Source organism: Misgurnus anguillicaudatus, chromosome 22, assembly GCF_027580225.2.
Source record: "Misgurnus anguillicaudatus chromosome 22, ASM2758022v2, whole genome shotgun sequence".
NCBI lineage: Eukaryota > Metazoa > Chordata > Actinopteri > Cypriniformes > Cobitidae > Misgurnus > Misgurnus anguillicaudatus.
The window spans coordinates 17,222,671-17,234,842 of NC_073358.2; the positions used below are offsets into that span (position 1 = coordinate 17,222,671).

The window sequence follows — 12,172 nt, forward strand, 5'->3', positions numbered from 1 at the left end:
ATTATTACTTAACGTAAGGGGGCACATCATTACTAACTAATCGTTAACTTATCATAATAAACATAAATTAATGACTTGTTAATGTATTATTGTGTAGGACCTACACAATGACTTTTATTGGAGGGGTACACTAGGACTGCACGATTAATTGAAAAATAACCGAAACCAAAATTCTGAAACTTTAACCGACCCTATTTTATCATGTCGGTTATTTTCAGTTTTTAATCCTGTTAATACTTTCCCTTTAAAACATACTACTGCGTGTGAGGTTACGTGGCTCCGCCCCGTCCAGTCAGTAGCATAGAGACACATGTAGGAGAACTCAAACACTGTGTTAACTGCGCAGATCATCTAAATACCAAGTAGTCGCGAAATGTACGGGCCCCCGTGATAAAACTACGGAATGCGCGATCGGGTTTTTACTGTAAATTTGCATGACGCATAAAAGTTTTATGTCACCTTGCGCTCAGTTGAATCTACCGATCAGTTGACGCAGCCCAGCATAAAGTAAACACATAACTAGAACTGGGAGAAAACGCGGGAGCGCCCTCGCATGTTTAATTAGACATGGCAGAGATGAGAGAGAGAGAGAACGGGAGAACTTCTAGTCTACATTAACACCAGAAACATTAGTAAAGGTTTTAGACAGCGGTGCACAGTTAAGGAAAACTGAATAGAAGATAAGAAATGTGTAAAGGATACAATGTGTATTACCCTGCCACTCATCTCATTATCTGAATATAACATATTGTATATGTATGTATCTTATGGCTAGAATTAGTCATGTGGGTTGTATGAGTCTTTGGTTCATAAGTTCCTATGCATAATAACATATGCAGTAACTGCATGTGGTCAAGTCTGTTTAGTATTTTTCAGTAATGCAGTTATTTTGGGGGAAAATGTGAATAATTGCATTGCATGCTGATTTAAGGTTTGCCCTAAATTTTTCAATCAGGGGGTACAGTACTTCTAATAACAAAAAAGTTAGTCTGGAGCCCCGAATTACTAGACTGAATTACTTATTTTCTACTTTTTTTAGGAAACTTTTGCAGTATACAGTAAACTAAAATGTGACTGTTTTCATTTCAAGCAATGTGTGCTTTGATTTCAGTTGAAGTCAAAATGTTCAATAAATAACCTTAACAACTAATACTTTCCTCTTCACTTAATTCTTTTAAAAGCACAAAGGTAACAACAAATGCCCTTTTAATAGAAAAATATATCCCACCTTTAATATCTGAGCATATTTAAAATACAAACCATGCCAGTGAACTATGAGGCAAAAAATTATAATAATCGCTCATTAATCATAACCAATGTCAAATGTTAAATTAACTGAGGTTTTGATTTTAGGTCAAATTGTTCAGCCCTAGGGTACACTGTTTAAAAGTTATCAATTACACATTCTATACATATTCATCTCATCTAAATCCTAATTTTTGGTGGTTTAAAGGGGAAGAGAAAATGTGAAAATTGGTCAAACATTTGGAAGGGGTAATAATGGCTCAAAAGAAGAACAAGACAGATACTGTATGTGCATTTTGATAATAAGACGAGCCAGTTCACACAATAACCATCGTCTGTAGGCTAACACTGATTTAAATTTAGTAAGAATAGCGTCTGTCACTCTTAATGGCAGCAGTGGAACTAATTTTAATTATTAATGCATAATTGTACATTTAATGATTAAGGTTAACTGTAAATGTTGCAAGAAATCCAGTGCCATTCAATGTTTTTAGCTCAGCTGCAGGAGCAAATGTATAAACAGTTTTGCATTACAAACCTAAACATTTCGCATAAACAAAAGTTATTTCGTTCTTCTAGAGAGCATGTTTAATATGGGGTACACAAAGTGTTAATTAATGCATTAACTAACAAACATGTATTAATGTGTAGTTAAGTTGGGTGTAATTCATGCATGAATTCATATGACTGATAACATAGTTATGATCAGGGGTTAAATTGGGATTCGTTATGTGGGGGGGCTCTGCGGGGAGGGTACTTTAAGGGGTAACATGTTTAATACTGATGACAGCAAAGCTACTGGTGTGTTTTAATGACATTCTGGACCTCTGATAGGATTTGATAAGTTTCAACTTTAAATCTGTGCCAGAGATTGACCACAAATATTTCATAAAGAGCGTCTGAATTTTAAATTATTCAAATCTATGAGTTTGACACCCTATATCCATTTGTTGCACATGTCATTATGCACAATTGATCAAACTTTAAATGAAGTAAAAGGAATCAACCTCCTTGAATAATTCTATAAGAGCTACCCAAAAAGATTAAATGAACAAGAAAAGGTACAACACACAGTACTGTATCATCAACATGTCTAATAAATTAGCAATAGAGATTCCCTATGCTGGTCAGCAACTAAAACAATCGTAAGGTTTGATTTGTGTAATCAAAATACATAAATGTATTAAACTATACAATGAGTTATATGAAGTGTTATCCAGTTAACATACTGTAATTAGATGAGTGACATACATACTTTAGTCCTTAACACGTTTCTAGTCTTCTATTAAGTTTCCTCGACGTGGGCATCATTATTACCTCTCTCTCTCTCTCTCTCTCTCTCTCTCTCTCTCTCTCTCTCTCTCTCTCTCACGCTCTCTCTCTCTCTCTGTCTCTACAATGTCAAATGATCCTGTGTGAAAGCCGTTCTTGAAGTTCCTGAGTTGCATAACTTGCGCGAAGACGCGTTTAAAAGGAAAAGCGCGTGTTTCCGCGGCAATTGTGCCGCCCAATTCGCGTCATTTGCATCGCCCGTATGTAATCTACTCGCGCAAATCGTTGAACTTGCGTTGGTGAGTATGCCCCATAATGAATGGAAACACATTATTCCCTTCACGTCAGTGCACACGCACCAGCGCAGCGAGTACACACGCACAAGCGCAGCGGGTACACTGGCACGAGCCGAGCGAGACCTTCAGCCTAGGTGCCGGAGCTTAGCCCCGGACGGCCCCGGCCCAATTTAAACCCTGGTTATGATTAGTTATTGATTGGTAAATAGCTTAACTCATCATTAGTTCATATTGAACTGATTGTTGGTTTGTGTATTGGTACATGATTGTTCATGTGCTGTTGTTGTAAAGTGTTACCGTTAACATCTCATCAGTGGTAATGTAAGAATCCTTACAGCTCTGTTCTCCTCAGTGGCATGTAGAGACTGTTGGGAAAGTGAGAAGAGTCCATAAGGAATATCACTGGCAACCATAGTAATGGTAGCATGCTGTCTGTCAGGGCTAACTGATGATCCAGGGGTTAGAGAACTCAGGCTTAGCTGATATATAAGTTTTTCCTCTGGGTTGTCATCATCTAGTGCCTGTGGGAACATCAGAGGTCAAAGAGTGGTTTATTTTACACATTCACAGTGTTTAACTTATTTTCTGCCACTAACATGTTATTTCGTCAGTTAACTCTAATAAGACCCTTGGGGTCAATTCTACCCCCAAGCCACTTTTCTTTAGTTTAAAAACATGGTTCCCTTTAACTTAGTGGAATAAGATTTTGTGACTTTTCCAGATTATCTGTCAAGATTGATATAAAAAACTGGGCTTGATTTGGTCGTTCTAAAGAGGCGTAAAAAAACACTTAGTTAGTCCCTTTGGGGGTAAAAATGACCCCAATTGAAATGAATGGGAAATGCAAAAAAACAAACATTTTTTTTATTTTTATTTGTAAAAAAAAAAATCAATACATCCAGAATAAATCTGCAAAATTTCAACACAGAAAGGTAGGCCTAGTACTAGAGCACAAATGTTACATAGAAAATACATGCTCAATCACACACACAAACAGACACAAACAAACACACAAATATATGACTGCCACAGAGAGCATTTCTTATAGAATTTGGCCAAAAAACAGCCACAGATGCAAAACAAAGATGTAAAATACTCACACATACACTCGCACAAACACAGACTCACACACAAAGACACAGAAAGACAAAGTCACACACAAACACACACGCACACACACACACACACACACACACAAACACACACACACACACACACACACTCTTACATTCAGTCAAATTTCTGTGGCATTTTGAAAAACAGACATTTCAAAATGCATCAAAAACTACAAAAAATGTACTATTTGAAATAATTTTTATTTTTAATGTCCCTTCTAATGTTTATATAAACATAAATTCACAAAATGTATCACTAAAGTGGTGATGTTGAGCAGTTGGCCAGACTGTAAAAAGTGAACATGTGCAGTTGTTGACTATTTTTACCTGATTCTACCTATAAAAAGTAATTTTGTAGCTGAAATCTACTTAAATCAAGTTTATGTAACGTAGAACAAGGGAATGCTGTTTAAACTTAATAGGGTACATTGAACCAACATACAATTTCAATTTTTAGAGCTTGGGATGGACACATTTAACACAGCCCCAGACATAGAGGGCAGTATAGAGTTGTGTCATCTACAAGACAACTACTCTTAAGGACAGAAAATAAAAAGAACACCTGAGGACATTTAAAATGAGAAGCAGCTGGAAGTGGTGTTTCTCGTTTGGTGCAACTCATTTAGGGGCCAGTCACACCAAAAGCGCTTTAAACACTTGCAAACGCAAGGCGCGACGCACTGCCTTTTTTAAAAAAGAGCAGTGCGACGTGGCTTTTCATATTGCTTAGCAACCACCGAATCAAATGTCTTGTCAATCAAACATTGAAGCGTGAGCGCTCTTTTGCTGTTAACTGTCATATTAGCAGAAACTTTAAAAAGAGGACGCTTGCTCTGACCTTGTTTGAGGATGAGAGGTGCACAAACACGCAGGAGAGAGTGAGCGAGTGGAGTCCAGTTCTTCAATACAACTGTAAACTTCCCTCACCACAACGTAAGGCCCGCCTCTCCCCTCATTTGATTGGACAATGGAAAGACGCGAATGACGTCGGGCGCTTCTCTGCTCTCAAAAACGCTTGCGCGGCAGGCGGCAAAAAAACGCAAGGCGCTCGGCGCGCATAAACAGCGCGCAAACGCGCCCTGCCCATAGAATATCATTCAAAAAAGGCGCCTGCAACTGCCATAAACGCTTTTGGTGTGACTGGCCCCTTAGCCAGCTTAAAAGTAAGTTGTGATTTTCCTTTTAATTTTAGTATAAAATACATTTATTAAGATTGTTAGTTGTTAGTTGTTAGAGGTGATTTATACTTTACTGTTGTTGGCAAAATGCAACACACAAATCTGTTTTGTTGTCATCATGACACCAACATTTCAGTTTAAGAAATTATTTTAGGTGTCAAAGACAAAAAACATGTAAATGGTCAAATTAAATGGGTCTTATTCACCAAGTATTTTATGCACAAGTGAGAGGTGTGTATGACTATTAATTGGGTTCATTGAGCTTGAACTGGTTTTTGCAATGGCACACTTACAGAGATGGTACATGTATTTCGTTAACGTGCATTTACTTGAGTACGATTTTGAAAAATATGCACTCTTAAGAGTACATTTAAAAAAGGGTACTTTACGCTTACTTAGGAAACTTTAAACTTGTACTTCATTACACTGTGCGGCATTCCTTCGTTACTGTATTTTAATTAATTACGAAATGTGTATTTTATTTTAAAATTGCTGTCTCGTGTTTCTGGGTCATTTGCAAATTAATAACTCGTTTGAGTCGGTTTCTTTACTAAGCAAATGGGCCAAACGTTTTGAATTGGTTCGCGAATCAGTTTGAATGAATTGTTTAGATCACTGCCAAAACTGAATCGTCATATACGCACAAACTATTCGTCATCTTACACAGTTAAACTCGCACAACCTCCAGAAATATTGTATACACGTGACTGAAACACAGAATGAAGAAAATCCATCGATGATTGATGTCTGATTCGCTGTATACTGTACTGTATGATGTAAGTGCTTCTCACAGCACACACATGACATGAGATTCACAACAAAAGACAACGTGAGTTTTGTCTAAAATCAGTTTTAATATTTTTAAGTTAAGTGTAAGCTGTCGATGTCCTCAGACCATTTTAGAAGATTCTCTGAGTTAACTTTAATATGAAAAACTCTACTCGTCTGATATTTAAGCTTCGCTACATCAACATTGAGACTACAGTTAATTTTATATATATGCTTGTCTATTCGGTATAAAATATATTTTTTAATCTCTACTGTTTGTGTATGTTGCAATTTTATACATGCTGTTTAAGTGTCCTTTATGTGCATTGGCACAATACAGGTCAGGCAAAATTGCTCTGTTTGCTGTGGAGTTAAGCAATGTCTAAACATTAAAAGGTGAACATGAGACAAAAGTACAGAATGTCACATTTATTTTGAATGTTTTAACATCCACAATATTCCAGCTCAATGACACAACACGTTTGTATTTTAATACTTCTAACTAATGTGGGCATATTGAGACCATTGGCTCAGAAGTGATGATCTGTGTCCTGATACATTCATTGTTTACACATAAAAAGCAGAGAATGTGTATTATAAGTTTGATCCTTGAGTCTTGCATTTGGGTACAACACAAGTCACCATTTATGGTTGTTGTTCTTTGTTGGTAAAGCATGTATGTGTTGATTGAAACATAATCAAAGGTTAATAAAATGTGACATTCTATACTTCTGAATTACTGGTTCATCTTACCAATTTCTGGTCTCCACAGCAAACAGAAAAAATTGTCTTTACTGTCCTGAAACTTATGGAGGGCACTGTATATACTGTGTGTGTACACACACACACACACACACACACACACGCGCACACACACATAATATATATACGCACACATATGCACACACATATGCGCACACACGCACATACACACATACATAATCATATACACAGTATATACGGTGCCCTCCAGTATACAGTATACAGTGCCCTCTAATTTTTCTCCCCGCAAAAGTAACTAGAAACTTGCTTCATCAGTGTCTGACTCCGGTTCACACATGGGAGTGAACACACTATTCTCGTTGTCAGACATATTGCTGCTTATCCCGTTGTTTAGTTACCCGAAGCAATGTGTAAATTTTAGCAGCATCTAGCGGTGTGGTTGCACATTGCAAAGTTAAGGTTAAATTGGGTATGATTATTGAACGTTTAGGCAATGTTGATTCCAAAGCATTTAGTGTTGTACATAAAATAGTTTTATATTGTTGTCTTTTAGGACATTAATGTGGACATGCAAAGATTGTGATGCATCTTTTCAAAGAAGATCTGTTCTCCTAAAACACTACAGACTGGACCATAACCACCATGGAAGAGGTCATTTGTATGCATGCACAAATGTGAACTGCCCCTGCCGCTTTAAAACTTGGAATGCTTTAATAAGCCATTTATCAAGAGGCCGTCCAAAATTCTAATTTTCAAATATGTCATGGAAAATATCAGGTGGAAATCCAGAGGTTACAGTGAAAAATGACAGTTTTTCTGACTATATGCAACTTTTCTTCACACCACAGTAACTAGGCAATTACTTTTGTCTGATTGTTTCAAGGTGCTCTGCATGAATTTCCTTTGTTCTGGAACAAAATGTACCAGTTCTAACTTCTTGTGACTGTATGTCTGATTTTCAGCAGTACAAAACCTGTACACATGAGTTCCAGAAAAGTTCTCAACAAATCCTCCAATACCATGTGCAGCAAGATTATCAGCAACCACAAATTGAACTGTACCTTTTAAAACCCAACTTACTAATGAAAACACCATGTTGCTCCAAGTTTACAAGATCATTTATCAGTGGCTCCAGCACCTTCTCGTACCCATAACTCTTAACATCTTCAGATTTGATTAAAGCAGCCAAATAAATTGAGGACAAAGATGACTGACAATATGAGGGCAAGCTTCCTAGAACCCAATAAACTCCACAAACTTTGTGTTTTTTCTTTGATGTCCCAAGAGGATTGCACATTTCAAAATCATCCACATACAGTATCAAAGCAATAACTGAGACTTCTGAAAGTAAAGGATTCCCTTAAAATTGTAGTCCATCACGAGATGATTTATACACTGGTGTTTCAGTGTGTAGTTCTGATGTTCCTTCTGTAAAGTTTATCACTTTATCCAAGATGGGTTGACAATTTAACACCTGCTGTAAAGATTTCAATAATGGTACATACTGGAATGTTTTGTTTTTCTTTGGGTCTAACACATATTCAGTTGGCTCAACCACATTAAAATGACTCCGATAGTAAGCCTTTCGTCTCCATGAAGTGGACAGTGGACCATTGTCTGCAATTGGACAATGAATCGGATTTGAGTTACAAAGTGTTGATGCCAACTCCTGCAGTACACTCTCCTCTATCTGGTAGCTGTGATGCTGAAAGACCTGACTAACTCAAGCCCTTTTCACACACAAATTCTGTAAAATACACGCCATATGAATCCTGGATTTTTCCGGAATAGTTAGATTTTTTTTCATTCACACTGCCAGGTTTATCCGGCATGTGTCGGTCCCGGAAAGACATGTGACCTATTGAAAGTCCCGCCCTCTCTTCTACGTTGCGTCTGAAGTTTGCATATTATATATTATTTCTGCCTCCAAGAACTACTCGCGTGCACTTTTGTTTATGATAAGATTATTAAGGAGCGCGTGACGCACCGTTCTAATGCTGGTGAATGATCTCAGCTCAGCTTCTGAGTGGATATTTGACGAGCTCCCTGAGCTCTGCTTTAATACAGTTTTCAGACATTTCTCATCGTGATTGTTTATATGCATTTAAAACCCGCATTTTGAGGAGCTGAACGACTTGTTGGGATGATGCGCGGGTATTTTCGTTTATTATAGCTCAAATGAGCACGTGACGCGATATTCTTTTATGCTGCTGAATGATCTCCGTTTCAACGCAGTAAGTAATGAGCTAACTTACCTTATATCTGCTTTAGTCCAGTTTGCTGACATTTCTCGTTGTGAATGTTGTAAATCCCTCATTTTAAAGAGTTGAACCAACTTCATGTTGCCATGCCACGCGCGTCCTAACTACGGCACGTGCGTCATTGTTTATGCGTCTCATTTATCATTTCCTGATTACTGCGTCAATCTAGTTTGCAACATTTCTCGTGATGAATGTTTATATGCATGCTTATATACATCACCCAGGACGCAAGAACATCACCCAGGACGCAAGAGAGAGAGACGCAAGAGAGAGACGCAAGAGAGAGACGCAAGAGAGAGACGCAAGAGAGAGTGGAGTGGCAACACTGTTATCGGAGCTCCGTCGAGTTCATCATCCAAATCCTATTTTCTTACTATCTTGTTACTATCTATATAATATAACTTACTAGTTCATCTTAGGAATACTTTAGCGTGACGATTATTCAACAGTATTTATAACTAAATCGATTTATCACTGGTAAACACTTAGTGTTAGCATATAGCCCGCTAGCTTCAACAAACGTGCCGGCTGAAGTTTGTTTACCGTTTCCTCACTGTTTGTTTACTGTAAATCTGCCTTCCTTTTCGATCTAATGGCGGACTCATCCGATGTATGTTTTTCAGACCTTTCCTCACCAGAGCGGGAAGCTGTGGAGGAGTTGTGTCCCGGCATTAGCACCAGGCCTCACATTACCCTGGCTCCTGACACCCGGAGACGTACAAGGCAGCCAGGGAGCGAGCACCGGTCTCGATGCAGCTTCACGGACCGCGTTCAGGCGAACAGAGACGCCATCGCCCAAAATGAAAACGGTAAGACTCCGCTTGTCATTGTAACCTGCACTGTTTGCCACATGTACAGTTTAGCTTCTTCCGTCAGCACAGAGGGGTTTACATGTGTTAAGTGTATTGAAGTAGTAAGGCTGACGGAGAAGGTTGCAGAACTAGAAGCGCACATCCGAACGCTCGTTGAGGACAGTAAGACCGCTAATGCTAATGTTAATGTTTCAAACACTGTTTCGGGTGCGCCTACGGTAACGCGTAGTACACATAGCTTGGTTCCGGCAACTGAGTTAACACGGCCGACTAACTGGGTGACTGTCAGGCGGCGTAGTCATATTCGATGCCCATTGAAGTCCCCCCTAGAAATTTCTAACAGATTCGACATTCTAAATAATACACCGGCTGAGACATCTGTTAAAGGTGCCCTTGTTATTGGAGACTCGATACTTAAGAACGTGAACATTGAGGCACCAGCCACCATAGTTGACTGTATACCGGGAGCCAGATCGTCTGACATTAGATCCAAACTTAAAGTACTGGCTAATGCTAAGCGTAAGTTTTCTAAAATTGTTATTCATGCCGGCGCAAATGACACCAGACTCCGCCAGTCAGAGATCACCAAAGATACTATTAAAGAGGTGTGTGAAATTGCAAAAACAATGTCAGATAATGTAATCTGCTCTGGTCCCCTCCCCGCCTACCGGGGTGATGAAACTTATAGCAGATTAGTGTCTCTTCACCACTGGATGTCAAAATGGTGCCCTCAGCATAACATAGGGTTTATAGATAATTGGAAACACTTCAGGGGGAGACCTGACCTGCTAAAGAGAGATGGCTTCATCCGTCATCGGAAGGAAATGCTATACTCTCTAGAAATCTGACCAATACTCTAAATTCTAATACAGTTTGACTACCCCGGGCCCAGGTCAGGAAACAGATAGATCGGCCTACCCGTCCATCTGTTAGTAGCTCTGACATGTCAAGATCACATATATCCCAGAACTTAGAGTCTATCTTACCAGAGTATCAACACATTTCAACTGTGTGCGTTCCTCGAACAAACGAATACAGAGCACCGCTTACCTCGTCTCGTACAAATCTTACTAACATAAAATTAGAAAACAATACGTTTACAGATGAACCTCGAATGTTAAAATTCGGCCTTCTTAACATTAGATCGCTTACCAATAAAGAACCTATTGTCAATGAAATAATTACTGACCAAAACTTAGATGCACTCTCTTTAACAGAAACCTGGCTTAAAGCAGACGATTACATTAGTTTAAACGAATCCACCCCACAAGACTACTATTATAAACATGAACCGCGTTTAAAGGGGAGAGGGGGTGGTGTAGCTACAATATACAAAAATGTTTTTAAAGTAAACCATAAATCCAAACTAAAATTTAATTCTTTTGAAATAATGCTATTAAATATGGAAATAACTGATCGTAACCATAAACAGCTCTCTTTTGTCCTTGCTACAATCTATAGACCTCCGGGCCATCATGTAGATTTTCTTAAAGAAATATCAAATTTCCTGTCTGACCTCGTAGTCACTGTAGATAAAGCTCTTATCGTTGGTGACTTTAATATACATGTTGATAACCCAACAGATACATTAGGATTAGCATTTATGGATATTCTAAATTCTCTCAATATTAGACAAAACGTGACAGGGCCCACGCATACTCATAGGCACACATTAGACTTAATTCTGTCACTCGGGCTCAATATTAATGAAATCGAGATATTACCTCAGAGCGATGCAGTTTCAGACCATTGCCTTGTCTCATACACGGTACTTCTAGATATGATCACTCGATCCACAATACGCTACCGACTAGCCAGAACAATAATTTCCACCACTAAAGATAACTTTATTAGCACTCTTCCAGACTTGTCCCAAATGAAACATGTAGCAGATAACCCTGAAGATCTAGATATTGTAATAGAAAACCTGAACAGTATTTGTTCTAACACATTGGATGCCGTAGCTCCAATTCGAAAAAAGAGAATCAAAGAAAAAACGCCAGCTCCATGGTATGATCATCACACAGCAGCACTCAAAAAGGCAACTAGGAAAATGGAAAGAAATTATAGAAGCACAAAGTTAGAGGTATGGCGTGCAGCATGGAAAGAGAGTGTTAAACACTACAGACAGGCTATAAAAATCGCCAGATCTACGTATCTCAGCAATCTTATTAAAGAAAATCATAATAACCCTCGCTTCCTCTTTAGCACAGTTGCGAAACTGACTAAAAATAAAGAACAAACAGAACCCACTAATAAACTCCCACACAATAGTAACGACTTCATGAACTTCTTTACTAAGAAAATTATGATTATTAGGGAAAACATTGTAGGTACCCAAGCAGCCACCACTCTACCCAGTAATACATTTAATGCTTGCCTACCATACGAACATCTTGAGTCATTTAAACCTACTACAATAGATGAGCTATCTAAATTAGTAGCATCATCCAAATCATCGTCCTGTATATTGGACCCTGTTCCCACAAAATTACTCAAAGA

At 38.4% G+C, this 12,172-nt stretch overlaps 1 protein-coding gene across 1 annotated transcript in view; it reads right to left on the reverse strand.

Moving 5' to 3' along the window:
• Positions 1–12,172, reverse strand: part of adgrv1 (adhesion G protein-coupled receptor V1) — a 1,080,612-nt gene that overhangs the window by 521,474 nt on the left and 546,966 nt on the right. Inside the window, 1 exon segment of the mRNA XM_073861135.1 lies at positions 3,149–3,334. Coding sequence (XP_073717236.1) covers positions 3,149–3,334 — 186 coding nt within the window.